Source organism: Acomys minous (assembly GCF_964271855.1).
Source record: "Acomys minous genome assembly, chromosome: 10".
NCBI lineage: Eukaryota > Metazoa > Chordata > Mammalia > Rodentia > Muridae > Acomys > Acomys minous.
Window position 1 is genome coordinate 119,929,881 of NC_140491.1, and position 25,172 is coordinate 119,955,052.

Sequence of the window (25,172 nt, forward strand, 5' to 3'; positions counted from 1 at the left end):
GTGTCTAATGGAGTTAGGGAGTTTTGCCTGTGGGGCTGGTCATAGTGCTACATGACTGCCCTCCCAATAGTATGGACACAGGAAGAGAACCATGAGATGGATGACATTCTAACATACACAGTGCGTTTCTCACCATCCTGAGATGCACAAGACTGTCTTAAGAAAATTATATGACAGAAGGAGAAATACAAAAGGGAATTATTTCATAACTTTACCCTGAAACTATCATTTCTAAGTGCTAAGCAACAGAATATTCTCCACAGAATTTTTGTTTGTTTATTACAGAGTTTCAGATAAATGGAACTACCCAATACATGCTCCAGACTTTCTTGTATCAGTCTGCAGGTGGCTTGTGTAAAATCGCCTATACCATGATTGTTTTGTTGTCTCAAGCTCTCTTTTATTTATAAAATCTCCTACTGGTAAAGATTGTAGTCCTAGGTCCCCACAGAAACCTCATATAAATGCTCCTCCTGTAGATTTGCTGATACCTGATTAAAACACTCTTAGCTGTAAGCTGTAACTCTCAGAGAGCAATCCCTGAATGTTGGGATCTTCAGTAGATATTTTTTGCACCTCTAGCACTTTCTATTACCAATTCAGTGAATGACAGTCATTATCCATATTACTATCAATACTAATGTGTATATGATTTAATATTTTAACACAAAATAGAAGCACAGATGGTGCTTCATAAAATTGTAAATGTTAACTTATGCATAATCGTGAACTCTTTATCATATAAGGGTAGATCATTTTCATTAAGTGTCTAAACTTTTTACAAATTTTTGGTGAATTTTATTTCATTTTTATTTTATTATAAATTAATTATTTTCTCACATAATATATATTGATTATTGCTTCCCCTCCTTCTATTTCTCCCAGTTCCTCTCCATTTCCCCTTCCATCCAGGTACACTTCCTTTTGTCTCTCATTTGAGAACAATGGGATTTTAATGGAGAAAAATAAGATATAACAAAACAAAAATAAGATAAAACAAAACTATCATACTGAGTTGGACAAGACAAAGAGAAGGAAAACAGGCCAAGAGAAGGCAAAAGAATCAGAGAACCACTTATTTACACATTCAAGAATCCCATAAAGAGAACAAACTAGAAATATGTATACATCCTTTACATAATTATATAAGACATACACATTATATGTATATACATTATATATGTGTGTGCACAAATATATGTATATGTTTATATATGCAAAGGACCTGTGCAAACCTAACCAAGGCATGTGCATGATGCCTCAATCTCTGTTAGTACGTATGAGTTTTGCTCATTTGACTCAGAGGACATTGCTTCTCAATAGTTTTCATTCTCTCTTGCTTTCACACCTTTTCTGTCTGTGCTTCATCAGGCTTCCCTGATCCATCAGGCAAGGGATTGGATGAAAGCATCCTGCTTTGTGATGAATATTCCAAGGTGTCTCACTCTCCACATGATGTCTGGCTGTGGGTTTCTGTTTTTGTTTTTAATCTACTGTAGGAAGATGCTTCTCTGATGATGGCTGAGCAAGGCAAAGATCTATGAATAATAGCAGAATGTTGTTAGGACACTTTATTGGTAAGTTATAGACCAAAACAATAATATTTAGTTTTCACCTTTGTCCCTGGGATAACTAGTAGTCAGGTTCGTGCTCACCCGAGCAGTGTCAGATATGGATTCCATGTTGTGTTGTTGAATCAGATTCTGGCTGGTCAGTTCCACAAACTTTGTGCTACCATTTCACTAACATTTCTTGCATTCATAAAACCCAAATGGAGGGAAAACTGGAAATGGAAAATGTAGAAACTCAATCAGGAACCACAGATGCAAACCTCACCATGAGATGGAAGACAGGATCCCAGGCACTGAAAAAAATGGTAGAAGAAATGCATGCCTTGGTCAAACCTAAAAAATAATAATATATCAGGAGAAAGACACACATGTAACTATGAAAATTCCAAGAATAATATGAATACAGGAAAGGGAAGAAACACAGGTCAAAAAGAAAACCATTTTTCAAGAAAATTACACAAGAATCAAGAAGCATGCAGACATAAACTAGATTAGACCAGAAATCCAGAAAAGACAGTTCTCTCAGCACATATTAATCAAAACACAAAGCATACAGAAAAAAAATGTTTAATGGTACAAAAAATAAATTACATATAAATGTACAAATGTAGACATCTTAGAATAACATTTTTCTTCTCAGTGGAGAATCCAGAATCCAGAAGGCTCTGGACAGATGTGTTGCATCTTCAAAAAGCACAGATGCCTTGTCTGTGCCTAGACATTCATTTCTCAGCCAGTCTCAGAGCTATTCCCACAGTGGGATTAGCAATATAAATTGTCTGCTTGTTCTGCAGTTTAAGTTCTTCACATCCTGATTGTGTCTCCCTCCCCCATTCCCTCCTTATCCCTAATCCCCTCTCCCTGCCTTCCCTAGTCCTCAGAGAGGGGAGCCCTCCTCCCCTAACACCTGCCTTCAGCCTATTTCCTCTCGTCTATGCCACCTGGAACCTCTTCCTCTGTAGCCTGGCAAGGCTACCCTGCCAGTGCGAAGTGATCAAAGTTTGGCGGCCGGAGTGCATGTCTGAAGTAGTCCCTACTCTCCACATTGTGGGACCCACAAGGAGATTGTGCTACTACATCTGAGCAAAGAATTTAGGCCCACATCATACAAGGTCCTTGGTTGATGTATCAGTGTCGGTATTGTAATGTAGTTATCCTGTATTATGTGGCTAATATCCACTTATGAGTGAGTATATACCATATGTATCTTTCTGGGTCTGTGTTACTTCACTCATGATCTTTTATAGAATCCATATGTATTATTATTAGATGTCATTCTTTGTATGGAATGAATGTTTACAGGTGTCTTTTTTTTTCTGCTCATACAAAGAGCAGAAAACCCATCTTAATTGTTCTGTGTATCATGTGCACCTTTTTAATTTTATGACTATAAAGTTCGTAAGACATTATATGTTTTCAGAACAAAAGAACAAGATACTGACACTGCATCAGACCTTAGAGGATTCATTCCTCTCAGCATGCTGGGCACTGACATCCTGCATCCTTCATGTTCCAGCACCAAGTGCTTCAGTTGCTGTTCCTCATGAGACCAAGACAGCTTCCAGGATACTTTCAAAGAAAGCTTCCTTTCCCAATTGGTCCAGCATTTCACACTGTCCCACACAGGACTCTAATTGAGCCTGGAATTTCTCAACACAGAAACTGGGTACAAATGTTATTCTTAGCTTGTTTAACCATGCCCCCAATTTTATTTGGACCCCTAAAAAGTTTTATTTGTAACAAATCAGCCTGAAGAAACCTTAAGAGATCGACAGCCTTGCCCAGGTGGGATGGCTTTTTATTAAGCAAAAGGTTGGTCACACAGAGAGCAAGCAGTAATTAGCATCAAAATACATCAGTTTCCCTCAACATCTCCCCTTTTCTGTCTACCATTTATTAATTGGTAACCTTAAGGCCTGGGCTGTTGGAGTTCTGTTCAGGAAGTTGTTTCCAATGCTAGTGAGTTCCAGGCTCTTCTCCATTTTTTCTTCTAACTGATTTAGTGACTCTGGTTTTATGTTGAGGTCTTCAATCCACTTGGACTTGAGTTTTGTGCGTGGTAATACATATGGGTCTACTGGCATTTTTCTACATGTAGACATCCAGTTAGACCAACACAATTAGTTGAAGACGCTATCCTTTTTACATTGACTAGAATTGGCTTCTTTGTCAAAAATCAAGTGTCCAAATGTATGTGGATTTATTTCTAGGTCTTCAATTCAATTCATTGGACAACCAGCCTGTAGCTATGCCAGTACCATGCAGTTTTAATTACCGTTGCTCTATAGTATTGCTTTAATCAGGTATGGAGATTCCCCTAGAGGATATTTTATTGTACAGGATTGTTTTAGATATTTTGGGTTTTTTTCACATATGAAATATACACCAACCAAGGACAATGCATGCAGTAAACATTGAACCCCCAATCAGATCTAGCCAGTGGACAAGACATTCTCCACAGTTGTGTGGAGAGTGGGCACTGAATCTGACATGAACTCCTGTGCCACGTATTTGACCACTTCCCCTTGGTGGAGAGGTCTGGTGGCACTCAGAGAAAGGATAAGCAGGATACCAGGATGAGACTTAATAGGCTGTAACCATATGGTGGCAGGGTGGGGGTGAATATTCCCTCTGTCATAGACCTAGGAGAGGGGTATAGGGTGAAAGAGGGAGGGAGAGGGGAACAGGGGGATACAGTGAGGAAAAAATTGAGATGTAATCTGAATATATCAGTTAAATAAAAAACAATTGAGATATAATCTGAATAACTTATTTAAAAATAAAATAAAAATATAATATCTAAAATAAAATGAAATAAAGAAATTCACAAACAGTAAATGTTTTAAAATACCAATAAATCATTAACACAACAGATACAACAATGTATAGAACAAATCATAGATCATACTAAGCATGTCAATGGGATGCTGGTTGGACTGCCAACTTGTATAACCTACCACTTTGGAAATCAATCTGGTGATTCCTCAGAAAATTGGGAATAGTGCTAGCTCAAGATCTAGCTATAACACTCTGGGCATGTACCCAAAAGATGCCCCACTATACCACAAGGACACTTGCTCAACTATGCTTACAACAGCTGTATTTTATAATAGCCCATAACTGGAGACAAACTAAATGTCCCTCAATTGAAATATAAATAATGAAAATGTGGTATATTTGCACAATGGAATACTACTTGGCTATTGAAAACAAGGATATCATGAAATTTGCAGGCAAATGGATGGAACTAGAAAATACAATCTTAAGTGAGGTAACTCAAACCCAGAAAGACATTCATGGTATGTACTCATATATAAGTGCATATTATCCATTACGTACAGTATCACCATGTGACAATCCACAGACCCAAACTAGCTAAGTAACAAGGAGGATCAAAGGGAGGATGCTTGAACCTACTCAGAAGGGGAAATAAAATAGACATATAAAGTAGATAGAGGGATCCTAGTGGGATAAGGATCAGATGTGGGGATAGTGGGGAGAGGGCTGGAAGAGTGAATGTAAATCAGTGAGGGGCTCTCTTGGAGGAGCCAGAGCCCTGGGACTGGGGAGGCTTCTACAGCATTACAGGGGTGACTCGTTAACTTTTAGCAGTAGTAGATATAGAGTGTAAAATGATTATGAAGTGGCTACCTCCTGTAGGGTGGTTGGACTTCTAATAGAGGGAAGGGGACCCCAAACTATCAACAAAACTTTCAACCCCAAATTTGTCCTGCCTACAAGAAGTGTAGAAATAAAAATGGAGCAGAGATTGAGGGAAGGGCCCACCATTGACTGGCCCAACTTAAGACCAACCTCATGGGAAAGAGCCACCTTTGACACTATTAATGATACTCTGCTGTGCATACAGATAGAGGTCTAGTGTAATTTTCTTCAGAGAGCCTTCATCTGCAGATAATGGAAATGGATGCAGACAATAGGCAGTGTGGAGAGCCACAGATAGCAGTGCCCCTGCTGCTTCCCCAGGGCAATACGCCCCCTTTTGCGCATGCACAGTGCGCCCCTTTTGCGCATGCGCAGTGAGCAAGCCCCTTATGTGCATGCCTGAAGGCATGATGTGAGATGGCGTGATTCGAACAAGGCATAGCGTGAGGTGGCGTGATCCGAATGGACCAACCAGGAGTGACGATGTGGCAGTTTCTGATAGGACCAGGCACACTATAAAGGTTCTGTGGGAGCTTTTCCCGGGGTCACTCCGGTAGTCAAGGATCCTGAATAAAACTGCTGCAAGAAGAGTTCCTGGTGTTGGTGTCTTTCCTGCTGGAGGGGGGCGGCATCGACATTTTGGTGGCCCGTATGAGGAATCTCAGAACTTGTGGCAGCCAGGGCAGTTAGCTGGTAAGTTCCCGGTCAGTGGGACATAATTGTTAAGTTCTCAGGCTTTGAGACAATAAAGTTCCAGGACTTGGACAAAATGGGGAATTAAGTTCCCGGGAGGTGGGACATAACTGTTAAGTTCTCAGGCTTTGAGACAATAAAGTTCCAGGACTTGGACAAAATGGGGAATTAAGTTCCCAGTAAGTGGGACACAACTGTTAAATTCTCAGGCTTTGAGACAATAAAGTTTCGGGGCTCGGACAAAATGGGGAATTATATTTTGGGGAAAGTGAAAGAGGAACGGTTTGAAGGGGACGATTCTGGCCCCGAGGATGAAGAATTAGAGGAGTTGGCAGAACAGCTAGATAGCATTATTATACCAAAAAAGAAGGAGACTAAGATTACGCAGCCGTCAGCTCCTGAACTAGAGCCACCTAAATCTCCAGGCGGAATAAGACCTCTGCCCCATATACCAGGGGGAGGTAGGTCTGCCTGTCCTGAGGTATGAAGGCAATTTCATTTGCAAAATGCCCCTCATTGTTACCCAGTTTTTCAGAATGCACAAGGGAATCGTTATCACAAACCCTTGGATTTTAAAATTGTCAAAAGACTGGCTGAGTCTGTTCGTGCTTATGGCACAACTGCAGCCTTTGTTATGGCGCAGTTGGAATCCCTAGGGAGATATTGCATGACACCCTCAGATTGGCAAAATTTAGCACAAGCCTGCCTTTCACCTGGCGCCTATTTAGATTGGAAAGCTTATTACATTGAGTTCTCAGCTGAGCAGGCAACTGCCAATGCAGCTAACACACAACCGGCATGGGACCAGGATATGCTTATGGGGCAGGGACATTTAGCTAACCAACAGACAGGATATCCGGTGCAAGCTCATGAGCAAATTAATTTTATTGGCGCAAGGGCATGGAAAGCCCTTCCTAAACGAGGGGAAGTATCTGGAAATCTCACAAAAATTATTCAAGGAAGCAGTGAAATATTTGCCGACTTTGTGGCCAGATTAGTTGATGCCACTGGAAAGATCTTCGGTGACCCAGATACTGCAATGCCTTTGATAAAACAACTTATTTTTGAGCAATGTACCAAGGAGTATAGACAAGCTATAAATCCATACAAACATAAATCTTTAGATGTGTGGTTAAAGATCTGCAGAGAGATAGGAGGACCATTATCAAGTGCAGGATTGGCTGCAGCTGTGATGCAGGCAGCCCAAGGAAGGAATAGAAATAGAATTACTGGTCCTCAAAATTGCTTCAAGTGCGGCAAAGAAGGACATTTCAGATGCCAGTGTCCCAGGGGGATTAATCAAACTAGTCAAAATCTCCTCCACGTACACCTGGCCTCTGTCCCAAATGCAGGAAAGGAAATCATTGGGCTAATAAATGCCGGTCAGTAAAAGACATTAATGGTCAACCACTAGCAGCAGGATTTAGGGAAGCAAGGCCAAAAAATGGGACACGGGACCCTCGTCCTCAGGGCCCTCAAATATATGGGGCAATGGAGGAGACCAGGGCTCCGGAACAGTGGCCGAGTCTGCATTCTCCCAAAGAATGGCAACGCACCGGAGAGCTACTAGAGGGAGTGCAGGCCTCGACCTCTGTTCCACCACCAGACTCGTACTGACCCCACAAATGGGGCCTCAGTTGGTAGCCACTGATTTCACTGGCCCTCTACCAAAAGACACGGTGGGACTACTAATTGGCAGTAGTTCTACTACATTGCAAGGCCTTATTAACAATCCGGGCTCCATGACACAGCCTGAGTATAGGTGGAGAAACTTGTCGGGTTTTCCAAAACATACAACCGCAATTTTCCCAAGAATCTTCACCACCAATGTTTCGTTAACAAAAGAGATTTCACCTGATACAGAAAATATGGGCTTTCCCCTTAAGGGAAGCTTATGTTTCCAGATTATTAACTTGTCTAGCAGTTTCTCCTAGTATCTTGCAGGTAACTGGAGCAGAAGCCTGGATAGTCCCCTGCAGGAACTGCGTCTCTCCCTAGTGCACATCAATTCTACACGAACTGACATCTCCATGGTCTCTGGGCTGTCACAGTGGTTCCAGAACGCCTTCTCTCATCAGCAGGAATGGGCGGGAATAAGAGCTTTGACAGTGTGTCTGGTCCTTGTCAGTTGCCTAGCACTCTGGTGCATATGCAGGATGCACGCCCACCAACATCGCACGCAGGCCTCTATGATGCAAGCATTTGCTGCACTGGAGGCTGGGCAATCTCCTCAAATGTGGCTTGGCATGATAGAGAAGTAGTCAGTGACGGGTATAGATCCTCCGTGCACTTGGCAGACCAAGGCCATGACACTAATGTGCTTCCGTTTCCCCTTCCTTGGCATGGTGAGAATGACATATACTCAGATATTGCCTGCTGTAAGGCATGGGCACCTGCAAGGGGTGTAGGACGAGGTACCACGAGGGGGAGGACCCGATTGTCCGACTCTGAGTCCCCCGAGAAGTAAACCTGATTACATAGAGGTTGATGTCGGAAACTGTCTTGTTCGCTGTATGTTGGGGATGCCCACAGACAGCAGATCAGGACCCCCCTCTCCTCCTCAAAAAGACATCTTGACAGGCCAATGTGGCCCCTGGAGGATCAGGTCAATGCTTTCCCCCTCTGGTTAATGCCTGCTCCCTTCGGGGGCCCAAGCTCACCTATATATGATGGATCCATCTACCTCCTTTTCTAATAAAGCGAGGGAGGAGAAGAAGAAGAAGTTGGGGATGGGCTATAAGGCCAATGGTCAACCATCTTGTCAGCCTATTTCTCCAGTGCAGGGGGGACAACCTACCAGGCATTCTCTGTGCCACTTGCTCAAAATTTAATGAATAAGGGGGAACTGTGGAGAGCCACAGATAGCAGTTCCCCTGCTGCTTCCCCGGTGCAATGTGCCCCCTTTTGCACATGCGCAGTGAGCAAGCCCCTTATGTGCATGCCTGAAGGCATGATGTGAGGTGGCGTGATTCGAACAAGGCATAGCATGAGGTGGCGTGATCCGTATGGACCAACCAGGAGTGACGATGTGGCAGTTTCTGATAGGCACACTATAAAGGTTCTGTGGGAGCTTTTCCCAGGGTCACTCCGGTAGTCAAGGATCCTGAATAAAACTGCTGCAAGAAGAGTTCCTGGTGTTGGTGTCTTTCCTGCTGGACGGGCGCGGCATCAACAAGGCAGAGCTCAGGGAGTCTGATGGAAGAGTGGGGGAGGGGAGGCCTGAGGGATCCAGTGGGGCAAGGACACCACAAGTGGACCTACAGAGTCAACCTGGGTCCGTGTAGACTCATAGAGACTGGATGAACAATGAAGAGAATAAATGAGCTAGATCTATGCCACCTACACATATGTACCCGGGGTGTTGCTTCTTCCTCATCTGGGTCCCCTACCGATTTGAGCAGCAGTTGTCTTTGACTTTGCTGCCTGATTTTGGATCCCTTTCCCCTAACTGTGCTGCCTTGTCTGGCCTCAGTGAGAGGATGTGTTTAGTTCTGCAGTGACTTGATGTGCCAGGGCAAGTTGGTACAAATGAGGGGCTTCCTCTTCTCATAGAAGGGGAGGGGAGGGGAGGTTTGAGATTGGGACTAGGGGGAGAGAAGAAAGGTGGGGGCTGCCATTAGAAGTAAAATGAATAAATAATGGAAAAAAGAAATGAGAAGACAAGATATATTGTCAAACATATAATAAAAAGGAACTTCTAGGCTCATACAAGGTTTGGAGATTTGCAGAAACCTACCCTGTCTGCAGGTCTGCTGACAGAACAGCTCACAGAGGAGGCAGATAGGCTAGGGGATGTAGTGGCTCAGGTGTGAATGTCAGGGAAATCTTGCAGGTCTGACTGACTAGCAATCAGACTACTTCTATAGCTCTGGCTGAATACTAGCAACCAGGTATTTCTTTATTTACACAAGTTTCACAGAACACAGATAGACTAATGACTATCTAAGTGATACAAATAATGTATTTTATTTTTCATTACATGTTCAGGGTTACAAATTCAGTTACAATTAGAAAATACAAACAATCCTATAACTGTAATTTTAAGAATCTAAGAATATGTCCTCTGCAAAGCACACATACTGATTGTTTGGCAGCTGCTGTTAGCCTGGCAATATTTCTAGTTTTAGATCACTACAGACAAAACAGAAAATATCTGAACTAGTCTTTTTATGAACAGCAAATTTTAATACCTAACTTTTTTACGTTATGTTTCAACATCTACACTATAAGGAAGGAAATTTTTATTTTAGTCAATCTATCTTACTTACTGAGTTCTACTCCTAAAAGGGATGCCCTGCAGGACCCCTATCTTTAAACTACATTTCCAGAGTGCTCCAAACATAGCATAGAAAGAGACCTTGAACTCAATCTATTTTCCTGGTCTTCAGAGTTTGTCAATTGTCTCTGTTCACCCTGCACTAAATATACTGTTTGAGTTTGCTCAGGGGAAGATATCACAAGAAGATTCCTGGAGTGATGACCTCTTCTAGCTGTGTGCTAATCTGTGCTTAATGATTTCAGGGCATAAAGAAAAGTTCCAAATAGCGTCTAGATAAAGTCAATTATAGGATTTTCCTAAAAGGACTCATACATATTTTTCTCAGGAAAAGACATAAATTATATCAGAATGCAAAAAGTCTCCAATAATGCAACATACAAACATCAATACACAAAAGTTAAGGGATAAAGCCTGTGATTGGTGACACTGTGTCAAGCAGCTGTGCTGGCATCAAGACTCTGTCCACTTCTAGTGGATATGGCTGTGTCAGAGATTGGTGCAACCATTGTGGACACAAAGAATAGAATATATTAAAGGTTTTATTAAAAAGCACAACATAGTCTAACATTCTTCATCTGAGGATATAATCATAAAACTGAAGTCATCATCTCAAAAAACTCCACAATATATTAAAGATATCTCCCTCCATTAATTTCATCATCGTGCATCTGCATACATACATAAGGAATGATTAGATAACCTTAAAATAGGATGGAGAACTGTACTTTGTGATAACAGAGATTAGTTTATAAAAGTATGCTAATTAAAATAGGATACACAACTAGTGATTCTAGGGGTCACATGTGTATGTGGAGATTCAAAAGAATAATGAACAAGTTACTAGAAATAGAAAATGAAAGTGAAAACTATGCATGGCAGAATGCAGCGTTTCAGGTATAAAGGACCTTCTAATGACCTAAAATATAGCTTGAGTATTATAGACAATTGAATTGAATTAAATATTAAAATTTACAAAGGGAAATTTTTTGCAAAAATATACAAATAACACTGCATAAACTGAATGGGCTGTATTTAGGAATATTACTGCCTATAAATATAGACATATGTGTGCAATATAGACAAAAGGCAATAGTTTTGAAGGAGAGTGGGAAGAAGAATATGGGAGGGTTTGTAGGAAAGAATCAAAATCTCAAACAATTTTGAAACCATCTAAAAAGATGGATAGAAATATAAATAAATGAAACAATATGTTGGTGTGAAAGAAAAAGAATATGAGAAAAGTCCAGTTTGATGGCATTACCTTTCTCCCAGCATTCAGGGAGGCAGAGGAAGGCAAAATTTTAATCTAACCTGGTCTAAGACAGCCAAGGCTACACAGAGAAACTCTAGCTGGAAAAAAAGAACAAATAAATAACCAAAAATACAAACAAGAAAAGAATGTGAAAAATTCAAGTTGTCTTAGTAACATGTAAAAATAATAGAATATTATAAAATAAAATTTGTCTTGTTATAATTTATTATGACAGATAATAATGAAGATTAAGTGTTAATTTTAAATTGGTTATTTAATACCCTGTAGAAGGCAATTTTTACTTCCTTGTTCCTTAAACTGTAGATCAAGGGGTTAAGCATGGGGATCATTAAAGTATAAAACAAAGAGGCAATTTTATCATTTTCTAAGGAGTGAGTGGATTTAGGCTGCAAGTACATAAAAAGCAGAGTCCCATAGAACACCACAACCACTGTCAGATGAGACCTGCAGGTAGAGAAAGCTTTCTTCCTGCCTTGTGCAGAACGCATATGACAAATGGCTAGCAGTATCATAACGTATGATGCAAGGACTACCAGAAGAGAGGAGATCAGATTCAATGCTGAAAACAATATGATCAGCAATTGTGTTTCTTCACCATTCGAGCACAATAAAGGCAACAAGTAAACATCATCACAGTAGAAATGGCTGATGATGTTGGAGCCACAGAAAGTGAGTGTGAAAATCTTACTGGTGAACAGCAGGGCCTGGAAGGTGCTGTAGAAGTATGGAATGCCCACAAGCACACTGCAAACTCTCTGAGACATGACCACACTGTACAGCAGAGGGTTGCAGATGGCCACATAGCGGTCATATGCCATTGCTGACAGGATAAAGAATTCGCTGATGATAAACAGAAGAAAGAATGATAACTGTGTGGCACATGCGTAGAAAGAAATGGTTTTCTGATCCCCAACAAAATCCCGCAGCATCTTGGGCCAGATGGTGGTAGAATTTCCAAGATCAATGAGAGCCAGGTGCCTGATGAAAAAGTACATAGGGGTGTGTAGGCGAGAGTCCAGCTTAGTCAAAATGATCATGCCCAGGTTTCCTACCACAGTGACCACATAGATGATGAAGAAGACTGCAAACAACGGAAGCTGAAGCTCTGTGTTCTGTGTGATTCCCATCAAGATGAACACAGGCAGTGATGTTGTATTCTTTTGCCTCATTTCATCCAACTGTATCCTCCAGAAAGAAGCAAACCTTGTTTTCAACTTTTAAATTTTATTTTTAGCATAAAAACTTCCTTTTAAAAATAAGTGGTCAATTGACTAGATCAGAGTAGGGGTTTGGCGTTTACTACTTGTATTATCCTTGGTTAGTGCAATAGTTTGAGCAGACACCCCTGGGCTCTGATCCACCCGTTACTATGTTCTTGTAGGTTTCTAAGATCCTCTGGATCCTTCTATTTCCCCATCTCCTCTCTATGTCTTACCTGGAGTCCCAGTAGGATGTCCTCACATCTGTCCCAATCTTCTGGTAAGTGAAGACACTCATGAGACATGAGACTAGCCTCCTGTGAGTCTTTCTGTTTCTGGGTTAACTCACTCAGTATGATCGTTTCTAATGACTAACTCTGACGTGAGCTCTGATGCCCCATATTTGACGACCTCCCCTTGGAGGGGGAGCTCTGGTGGCACTCAAAGAAAGAATAGTCAGACTAATAAGATGAGACTTGTTAGCCTGCAACTATAAAGTGGGGGAGGAGAGGCCCCTCAGACATGGACCTAAGGGAGGGTATTAGGGTGAGGGTGGGAGGGTAGGAGGAATGGGAGGATGCGAGTGATGGGAGAACAATTGAGTTATTATCTGAATAAGTTAATAAAAATAAATAAATAAAATTTAAAAAATAAAATAAGTGGTCACAAAAAACCCTGCGTATGATTTTTTAAATGAATTTATAGACTATTCTACCTTTCAAGTGAGCTCTTCCTGAAAATACATGCCGATGTTCAATAGTTTGTATATCATTATATTGGAAACATATACACATGTAAATCATGGATATTAATGTTAAAGTATTACTTAACACAAAGTAAATTTGTGTAAAATCTAATTGGATTTTATAATGTATCTTCATTTTGTTTGAATTTTGCATGGAAATATTGAATTCTAAGAGAATGAGACAGAGACAGAATGAAGGTAAATTGTTTTGACTATTGTAGTCCCTTAAATCCTTCCAGTTTTGGAAGACATGCTGAAATAAAACAAATTGATTAATTAATCAAAAAATATATAATCTACATAATTGAGTATCTAAAATTGTTGGAAGAAAGAATTTTGAATGCATTCATTACAGGAAAATTATATAATGTAATATAATATGCAAGTTAACTAAAATGATAACCAACTTAAACCTGAGTCAAAGCATCATGTTTTATCTTACAAATATATATAAATAATACTTCTTCATCTAAAAAAGTTCATAAATTGAAGAAATACATAATTGTATATCTTTATAAATATTTTCAAATAAATGTATTTTACCCATAGTCAAATGTGCTCATTTTAATATCCTATGTCAATTTTCATTCAATTTTAATTATTCTATTATGTGAATTATTGTTGTGTGGGACTTTCCTGTTATCTGGAATTCAGAAGAGTGAGTTGAGAAAAGAACACTTATCATTCAATAACCATTTCTAGTCTGGTAGAAAAAAGTATTCTAAAGGAACTTAGCACAATATGTTGAATTTTATGTGATAGTGTAAGAATAAAATATCACGCTAACAAACATTGTGTATGCATCAGTGGGATTTAAATTTTGATTGCTTACCTCCCAACTTGCATCTATAACTATTTTTGATGCTTTCAGTAGAATACTCATGTATATTAAGCTTCCAAATATGGTAGTTGGATATATTCCTGCTAACCTATCACTATTTAGAACATCTTTGTATAGTTTTGCATAATTTTTGTATAAAACCATATAGAATAAGCTATAAAGCATTTAAGATGTACTTATTTAGCATTTTTACATCATGTATTACTACTTACTAATGCAACTGAATAAAGCAGTATTTATAAAGTTCAATATCATGACTGAATATAGTGCAGGGGCATTGCCTCTTCCTTAATAAATTTGCAGGGGAAAATGAGACCAACAGGCTAAGTGTCCCTCAGTAGAAGATTGGATAAAGAAACTGCGGTATATTTACACTATGGAATTCTACTCAGCTATTAGAAGCAAGGAATTTCCAAAATTTGTGGACAAACAGATTGAACTAGAAATGATCATAATGAGTGAGTTAACCCAGAAGCAGAAAAACTCACATGGTATATACTCACTTATATCTGGATACTAGCCCAAGGGGTATGTCCCATGAAAATCTTCACTTATCAGGAAAGTGGTACAGAGGGGAGAACATCCTATTGGGACTCTAGGTGAGATAAGTATGGGAGGATGAGGAAATAGAAGGATCCAGAAGGTCCTAGAAACTTACAAGAAGAACATTATGACTGGCTGATCTGGGTCCTGGGGTCCCGCTCAACTATGGCACCAGCCAAGGACAATACAGGCCATAAACATCAAACCCCTACCCAGATCTACCCAATGGACAGGACATTCTCCACAGTTGAGTGGAGTGTAGGGACTGACTTTTACACGAACACTGGTGCCCCGTATTTGACCATGTCCCCTGGATAGGGAGGCCTGGTGGCACTCAGAGGAAGGACAGCAGGTTACCAAGAAGAGACTTGATACCCTATGAGCATATACAGGGGGAAGTAATCCCCCTCAGTCACAGTCATAGGGGAGGGGAGTAGGGGAAATGGGAGGGAGGGAGGAATGGGAGGATACAAGGGATCGGATAATTATTGAGATGTAATATGAATGAATTAATGAAAAAAAAGGAAAAAAAGAAAAAAGTATTTTTTTTGAAAGAAGAAGGTGAAGCTGCATTGGTTCATTCCACCTGATTAATTCCCTGTGCTTCCTTCTGACCTTGGTCAGTGAGAATGACCTTCCCCACTGTCAGCATGCTTTAATTGTTGGCATAATTAGGTTTAGTGATTTATCAAGAAAACTGCAGGGTAAGCTTGCAGCATGTGCAGCACCATTGCTAACCTCCAACTGTCAGGCATGCCACACTTCTAAATTATCAGTAAATATGTTTAATGCATAATATGTTTTATGGAAATGTGCATGTTAAAAGGTTCTTTTGCGAGTTTATATTCTTCAGTAGGAAGTTTTTATTGTGATATATTTCTTGTTTGTATTACTTGTGCTGGAAATGTATAGCTACTAAATGAGTTTACTTTAAATATAAAAGTAGCATTTTGTTGTATAACACTATACAGGATCTACATCAAAACATATGTATACATATGTTTGTATGTGCATGTTTCTGTGTGACAACTAATGAATTATCCATATGTCTCCTACTTCTTACCACTTGATACTTTCATAAATATAATTGACCAGGAATATTTGTTTAAATGATACAATTTAATGTCATATGAGCACTATACAACTCCAGGAAACACAAGTGCATGCACTATTTTTGTCATGTCGTTCAAGGAATCAAAGAGTGACAACAGACAGAGGCCTGGCATGATTGAATGTGCTTGCAGACTGGTGACAATCTATATGAAATATATTAAATCACTTACCTTTGAGAAAAGAACAAATTCACATATTCTAAATCGCTTGTATTTTCTCTTTCAGGTAGCAAGAATTTATGGTTTCCTTTGCTCTTCCTGATGTTCCCAGGAGAAGTATCATGCAATTTGTTTAAATGATCACAGCTAGATCATCTTAGAGACTGAATACTTTGTTGTGTTATTCTAATTATCTGGGCCCCTTTGTGTATTCCCCAAGGAGAAGTATAGAGAGATAACTGCCAAAAGGAGACAGGCTGTGATTTCCACAGAGACCTGAGTAACTTAAATGATTCATTTTTTTCTTGTAAAGAGCTTCAATTATTAATGTTACCATGAGATATAATTTGAAATATGCTTTAACGCCATAAAAGTGAAACACTTTCAGAATCATTATAGAATTATGTATACATTATTGCTATCACAAAGATACTTTAAAACATATTACTCAGGAAAACATATGGAATACATGGGACTTATCCTTCAACCCATGTTTGTGAGTTTGAACTTACAGTTCCTGAAGACATCCAGCTATGCTCTTCTCAAAACCATAATATAATAGCTAAAATATTTGGACGAATGTTTCCTCTTAAGTTTGAGATGTGTATATCTATTCTTTTATGTGGAAAACCTTTGCAAGCCATTGCAATGAGTCTGCAACTGCTGTGTCTCCTGACTAAAGGCCTGGGTCCTCTTGAATAATAGGCGCTGGCATCATGGTATCATCATGGTATCAATATTAAGCACTGACTTGTCTTTCGTATTCATAATAATTGGAGCATAGGTACATTTACATATAATGGAACATAAATCACACAAATTGGTATTTTAAAAACTGTGTTATCTGTGCTTCTTGTGCAAAAGATAAATCAATTACTTCATGTTCATATAAGTAGAGACAAAAAGGTCCACTTAGCATTTTAACAATGTGGGTACTTTTGGAATTTATCCCTTTAAATTGTACTATACGACAATATTGCTTAGTGCATTTTTCATTAAATAATTTATTTACTTTATATCTTAGTAGGAATTTCCCCTCGCTCCTCTCTTCCTTGTCCTTTCTTCTCCCCTCCTTTTCCTTATCCTTTGCTTCTCCCTATTTTCAGAGAAGAGAAGATCTCCCATTAGTAGCAACCAGCCTTGACATATCAAGTAGGACTGAGTATATCTTCCTGAGGCTAAACACAGTATCCCAGTTAGGGATAAGGGACTCAAAGGCAGGAAACAGTCAGAGAAATCTCCTGATCCTGCTGCTACAGGTCACACATGAGGACTAAACTGTACATCCAAGGGGCCTAGATCCATCCCATGGCTGCTCTGTGATTGGTGGTTCAGTTTGGGTGAGCCCCTATGGGTCCGCCATAGTTGATTTAGTTTTCTTTCTTGTGGAGTCCTTGGCATCTCTTGTTCTTTCAATTTTTCCTGTCCTTTTTCCATAAGATTCCCTGTGCTTGGCCTAACAGTTGGCTCTGAGGCAAGCTACTCAGATGACAGTTCTGCAAGCCTTCTGTCTGCAAGTATAGCAGAATACTATTAATAGTGTCAGTGGTGAGCTCCCTCTCATGACTTGTGACTCCAGTCGGGCCAGTCATTGGTTGGCTGGACTGATGGTTTTGTGATGACTGAAATACGGTCCTATTCTCCGAGTATAGCAAAATATCACTAGGAGGGATTTTATCACTATTTTTTAAATACCAGTAGTATTTGGTTTATTTCTAGGTCTCTGTACTGTCTAGTCTCAGGTTCTTGCCACGCAAACCTTAGAAAATTCAAATATTGATTACTTACTCCCATAAGTTTTGTGCTACCATTGTCCTGATATACGCTGCAGGCAGGGCAATATTTTACATGAAAAGGATTGTGGCTAGGTTGGTGTATATGTTTCTCTTTTGTTACTCTGCAGAGTGTCTTTCTGTGCCACACACACTAGAAAATAAGGGGGAAAGTACTATACAAGCCCCAGCCTGACAACTCTGTTTACAAGGAGTTGTGTTTGTGCTGTTATCTTCAGCAATGAGACCTTGCTGTTAGTTTGTGAAGAACAACCTATTCTTTTGCTAACAGCATGGGTTATATGTGGATTTCTATGTGCATCTTTAGCCAATAACTCAAATGTATCTAATCCAATGCTGGTACTGGAATCTCCGCTTGGTGACAAGAGATGGCCTGTTCTGAGTCTGCCTCCTTCGTTATTTGGATAATTCATTAGAGTAGCATTTATACATTTTATGAAATTTCTATTTCACTAGGCTTCCCTAGCACACCTGAAATACCTGTCAATTTTAGCTCTCTCACCTTGATTCCCTCTCTCTCTGCACCTGATCACCCCAAACTAGTCCTCTTAGCCCCAGTACAAATACCTTCTATTCCCCCCCCCGCCACCTTTAAGACTAATTCATGTAGACATAATTTTTTTCTTAATGTAAAATAGTGGTATTTATATGTTGGCAGTAACAGCTCTCTAATTGAACTGAGGGGCCATCAACAGGACAGAAATCATGGCTGGTATTGTAATTATAGCCAACTATTTGTGGTTAGTAAGGTCATGAATCTTAATGGAGAACCAAAGATTTAAAAATGATAATGGAAGCAACGCCTGGTGGTTTTCATCATTAATTTCAGCATTAGTGAAAAAGATGCACAAAATATCAATGAGTTCAAGACAACTCTGGTCTATGTAGAGAGTTACACGCCTGCCATGGCCCATCTCAATAATAACATAAAATAAAAACTTGTACATAGGCATCATCTCATTTTGGTTTTAGTTTTTATTGAACAGGTAAGTAATGAAAGTTAACCAGTTTCTTATAGTTGTTCATTTCTTTAATAAACATAAAGTTTCTTTGAAAATTTAAGAAATTTTAATGAAAACACCTTTCTTATGTTTGATTCATTTTAGGCCAATTAACAGTTGGGGGAAAATTTAAAACACTAAAATTGAAGATAAATACATGTTGGATGATTTTGAAATTTTCTTGCTATTAAGTTAGATACATACATAGAAAAGATACAATTCACAAGATTAATTTTATCTGTAACATTAAGAAAGAATATTACATAATATTCTCCACAACCTTTCTAGAGCACATTTTACATCTTTGTTCCTTAGACTGTAGATTAATGGATTCAACATAGGTATAATAAGAGTATAAAAAATGGAAGCCACCTTATCAGTGTCAAAAGAGTGACTTGACTTGGGCTGCACATACATAAATATCAAAGTCCCATAGAAGACAGTGACCACTGTCAGGTGGGACCCACAGGTAGATAGAGCTTTCTGCCTGCCTTCAGTTGAATTCATCCTAAAAATGGCCATAAGTATGAGTAGGTAAGAAAATAGGAGAACCACTAGAGATGAAACCAAATTAAACCCTGCTGAAATCAAAATTATAATTTCAATTTCATGTGTATTTGAGCAGAGCAGTGAAATTAAAGGAAGACTGTCACAGAAATGACTAATGATCTTGTAGCCACAAAAGGGTAAAGCAAAAATTTTTATAGTGATGAGAAGAGAAATAATGACACTATATATATAAGGAACTGCCACGAGCACCCAGCATACCCTGTGTGACATGATGACAGTGTAGAGCAGAGGCTTACAGATGGCCACGTAGCGGTCATAGGACATTGCAGACAGAATAAAGAGTTCACAGATGATGAACACAAGAAAGAATGTTAGCTGTGTTGCACAAAGATGATTAGTGATTGTATTTTGATCAACAACAAAATTTACTAGCATTTTAGGTCCCACAGCGGTAGAATAACCAAGATCAGTAATAGCCAGGTGTCTGAGAAAGAAGTACATAGGTGTTTGTAGTCGGGAATCCACCATGGTCAGGATGATCAGGCCCGTATTACCCATCAGTGAGACCAGATAGATGATGAGAAACAGGCCAAACAATGGCGCCTGCAGCTCAGGGCGGTCGGTGATGCCCATTAAGATGAATTCAGTCACCACTGTGAGGCTATGATTCTCCATCTGCGTTTGTAGCAAACTCTGTTTTAGATTGATACATCAGTCTACCCAATAACCTTTCTGCATTAGCACCTAGGAGGATTTGTAAAATACAAAACAAATGAAATTAGATACCTCTGATCTTCCCAGGTTTCGTATTTACAAATGAAAATATTCTTACTAATAAAAATTTGTTTAATTAAATTTTAAGAGAGACAGAAATAGATTAGAAGATATCAGTTTAGTTTTAATAATGTAGTTCTAACTCCGGGCAAATTTGAGATTATCTTTGTCAGAAATGATATAAAGCTGTCACTAGAAAATGGCATTATAAAGGAGTATCAATGTTATAAATTTTTATAACTTCCTAAACTTCATATATAATTGTCATTGTACTATTTTTTAAATTAGTTATTTTTATAAAGTCAAGTTTAATTTTATAGTGAGACTTAAAAATTATTTTAATAACATGATGAAATAAATAACATTTTAAAATTTCAAATCTCAAATTATAAAGCACACAGAAAGTATTAATAAATGCAGAACCTTAATTCCAGTAAGTTTCATAGCCTGGATACAATGGAAAAATATTGGATAATGTCTGAATAAAGAAAAAGAAGGTTGGCTGAAATGATAGTTCAGTAAATAAGAGCAATTGGTGCTCCTCCAGAGCATCCAGGAAATACTTGCAACACCCACATTATCGCTGACTTAACTCCTCTTTAAGGGCTTCTCACATCTTCTTTTTTACTCTGTTGGGACTAGGCATGCACATGGTGGAACAAATACGTGCAGCCAATTATTTAGTTATATATTGTACATAAATTAATTAATAAATAAAATTTAAAATAAGAAAATGGATTATAGGATCAGGGTAAATATCTGAGTGGATACTATAAATCTTCCTGTAAGAATTTATATGTGTAACATTTTATTTTACATTAATTGTGTTTTGACAATAAAATTAATTGTATTTATATACATGCACACACATAATGGGTGTATAAAGTTTTAATAGCAATATTATCTGTGCTATATCTTACTTTATAATTCTAATAAAATGTTATTTTGGTGAAACTGACGATTTCAAAAGTTTATTATTCTTATGGATTTATAACTAACATGTCCATGAAGAATTTCTGAGAGGAAGAAGGCATATACTACTTACCAATTAGTCTCCTATCTTAAAGATATAGAAAGTACCAACATTGCCTTAAGAGACAATTCAAGCAATACACAGAAATAATACTAGTTAAATAATAATGGTGGGAAAAGGCTCTAAGTAAACTATGAGAGAGAAAAAGCATACACCTCATTTCAACATATTAATTATGACTTACAACTTAATAGATTAAATATTGCTTATGATACTGAGACTTCCTTAGCTCTTACCAGCTTTTAGGCATGTTTTCTTCCTAGGAGAAATACAGATCGTATTAAATTATCTGATAGCTACAGAAGTATCAAAAAGCATATTATTTATTCTTGATTGTCTTTTTATGCTTTCATTAAATATTATAAAGTATCTTGTGTGTTGTCACTAAAAATATTCTCTATATATTATAATGAAAAATGTCTTTGGACTGGTATGAAAGGAAAATAACTTACCATAATGCCTTTTTGTCTTATTATTTATAAAGTTATCCTGGGAATTTTTCAAATGCCACTGAGGAAGAAAGAGCATTCTAGATGCTGCGTTACTGACGTACGTCTGAGTACATCAATACACATTTTTCCTTAATCATGCCTTTTTTTATGGAACATGAGAATTCTCATTTTATTTTTAAATATACAGTGGAAAAAGTACCTCTCAGTATCTATTTAAACAAGAATTGAAGTAGGGAGTGTATTTCAAAAGATCAAAACTAAAATCTAAAAAAAGAAAATGTCTAAATACTTGAACTTACAGGAGAGATTGAATATCTATAGTTATACTTACTAACAAAGGCCCTTTTCAGATGTGCTTCTTTGGTCTGTTTCTTTTCTGTTAGAGATTAAGTTGGTTATAAAAAACATAATAATTTAATATAGTACCATGATGAATTTTAAGGATTCCTATGGGCATGTAGCTTCTTAACCCACATTAAATCATTAAATTATTAATGTAATAAAATGCAAGGAGCTATTTCTATGGAGGCATAACAGAATGGTTGAAAACACTGTACACATCACTAAAAGAGCCATGAATATATTGAGCATATGACTTTATAGAAATATTCTTTTTATTACCTACAATGATATCTATGAGGTTCTCTCTGGCCTGGGTACATCATCCTTAACACTAGTTAGAACAATTTATGAATTTATCTATTTTAGTCTTTCGAGACTTGTTACTTATTAAGGAAATTACATGCAATTATTTGCTTGTCCCAAAAGTATTTGCGAGTTTGACAATGCTTACATTTTCCCCTTAATTGTCATTCAGCAACATTAATTATAGGGGAATAATTTAAGGATCTCCAACAGACAGTATTCAAACCAACTCTCCCCTATGTGTCTCTGGATCTCTCTGAGTCTGTCTCTATATCCATGTCTCTCTGTGTATGTCAGATGGAGACTAACAAATTACCCAGAATGCCTGTGAATTACCAGTTGGCTAGGGCATAGAATGAAGGCCTGATAATCTTGATGTTTAAATTTGGTGACAGAGATTCCACTAAACTCATGTGTGTGTGTGTGTGTGTGTGTGTGTGTGTGTGTGTGTGTGTGTATGTGTGCTTCTCTCTCTCACTGAAATTAAGCTTCCTACTCACAGAAAATTAATAGAGATGGTGATTTCACTAAGTACTGTCACTTATTCAGAACCTGAACACCTCTGTAAATAGGTAAAAGTTGTATACTTTGAGGCATCACTCCTTAGGCCAAAAACCAGTGTCTAATGAAAGTAAACACATACATCGTTCATGTCAGTAAGCTCCTTCTTTGGTTAGAAAATGTGTGAAAACAATCATTTTTGAAAGCACAGTACTTGTACACATGTGTTTGTTTTAGAAAGAAGCATACTGTAATGCATGTTTCTGAAAGGAAAGTCACTATTTCTATGGAAAACCGAATACACTAAACAAACACATGTGTGATCTTTCTCGCTAAAACTAAGCTCCCAACTCATGGAAAAGTGTGTGTGTGTGTGTGTGTGTGTGTGTGTGTGTGTGTGTGTGTGTGTGTGTTATGAATATATTAATCTTATATGCATATGTAACTTGTAATTTCTAACTTTATATATAAAATTGACTGGCATAAAGAATAACACAAACAAGTCCTTCACTTGCTTAGTTGGCACTCAGAGGAAGGACAGCAGGTTACCAAGAAGAGACTTGATACCCTATGAGCATATACAGGGGGAGGTAATCCCCCTCAGGAACAGTCATAAGGGAGGGGAATAAGGGGAAAATGGGAGGGAGGGAAGAATGGGAGGAGACAAGGGATGGGATAACCATTGAGATGTAACAAGAATAAATTAATAAAAAAAAGAATAACACAATAGTGTATCACTATTCTTTCTATCTTTCCTAGCTTTTTAGATGATATTAGTGCTATTGAATTATAGATTGATGAGGGCCAGCAAAGAACAAATAGGCATAGTGAGATCTCTTGTAGCCTCAACAACAGAGTTACAGCTGCTGGCCACTAGGGGATTCTGAAGGAAAGAGATGCAGTCTTCATGCAGAAGACCTCCCGGACTTCTTACTAATAGAAAGTGAGCAGCTTAAATCACATGCATATAACCAACATATTATGGATGGGTATTATTTACACACACACACACACACACACTCATACTGTATAGCTGGTTACCTATCTATCTGTCTATCATCTATCTATCTATCTATCTATCTATCTATCTATCATCTCTCTATCATCTCTCTCTCTCTCTCTCTCTCTCTCTCTCTCTCTCTCTCTTTCTGTGTGTGTGTGTGTGTGTGTGTGCGCGGTTGGCATTTTTGCATCTGTCTGTCTGTCTGTCTGTCTGTCTCTCTTTCTCTCTCTCTCTCTCTCTCTCTCTCTCTCTCTCTCTCTCTCTCTGTTTATATATGTATATATATATAACGGATTTAAAATGTCTATACATTTGAAGGAGAACAAGGACGCTCTCCATGGCTGTTCTTTACAGGCCCTGTTGATCCACCTATTCAAACACTAGTATATTTTAACAAAGTAGAACACAAACAAGAAATAATAGTTATTGGCTATTTAGACATTCTTTAGGCCAGCCAATTTTACTCATAAAAAATAGAAATACAAGTCAAATTACTACTAACTGTGAAACTATATCCACCTCCTTCACCCATGTTTTTATTATTCCAAATAAAGGCAGTTTAAGGTCATAATTCTGTATCTTGGAAAACAGTCTTGCCATTTATGAGTGGGAATACAATGACTCCTTTTACAGATCAAAAGGAGGGCCTTGAGAGATCTGAATTCCACTGATAATTCTATACAGAAGACTGTCCAATGAAATAAACTTGAATAATGGGACTCTTTAGTCTACCCTATATTTCATTATTCTAAATCTGTAGAGGTGAAGAGAGTTCCTTATTTTTTAAAAAGCCCACATAATCAGGGAACAATGGAATTGGCTTTGCCTAGCTGCTTTAGGACTCATGTATCATGAGATTTTTCAGGTTAGAGTCCATGGTTCCTGAGGCACAATGTGTCTTCTGGTTCCTCAAGGAGCAAGGCATTCCTTCAGGCAGTGAAATGTTCGTGTCATTCTGCATTTCTCTGTATGTTCCCTTAGGGGTTGAGGAAGCAAGAAAGCTTCACTGAGCAGTTAGCATGAGGACATTAATCTTGTGTACCTTGTATAGCTTGTAAAGACCATTGTATCTTGGCAGCTGTAACTGTGGTGATGCAGGCTATTGAGATTATATTCTGTTTCTGATAAAGTTATAAAAGTCTGAGTGCTCTCAATAAAATTGTCACAGCTTCAGTTGTGCTATGACTCCTCTAACCCAGACTTATTTAATTCTTCATGGATATACCAGGTAATCTTGGCCCAGCTAGTAGGCACAGGCACTTAACCAGATAATTAGAGCGTACTTATTACTTTATTTAACTTACACATATCATTTAATTGGATAAATGCATGCATTTACATTTAAATTACTTATTATTAGGTAATATCTAACTAAATTATTA

General features: G+C 38.3%; 2 protein-coding genes across 2 annotated transcripts in view; both read right to left on the reverse strand.

The window, feature by feature from the left end:
• LOC311607358 (uncharacterized protein) overlaps positions 1–20,057 on the reverse strand; it is a gene marked incomplete at both ends in the record, with an annotated part of 24,771 nt that extends 4,714 nt beyond the window's left edge. The window contains 2 exon segments of the mRNA XM_084799010.1: positions 19,090–19,136; positions 19,138–20,057. Coding sequence (XP_084655136.1) covers positions 19,090–19,136; positions 19,138–20,057 — 967 coding nt within the window.
• LOC311606818 (olfactory receptor 8K5-like) lies at positions 11,707–12,648 on the reverse strand (the record flags this gene model as incomplete). The annotated part of the gene is made up of 1 exon (XM_084798228.1): positions 11,707–12,648. The coding sequence occupies one exon, from the start codon at positions 12,646–12,648 to the stop codon at positions 11,707–11,709; it is 942 nt and encodes a 313-aa protein (XP_084654354.1).
• Positions 20,058–25,172: the final 5,115 nt, after the last annotated feature.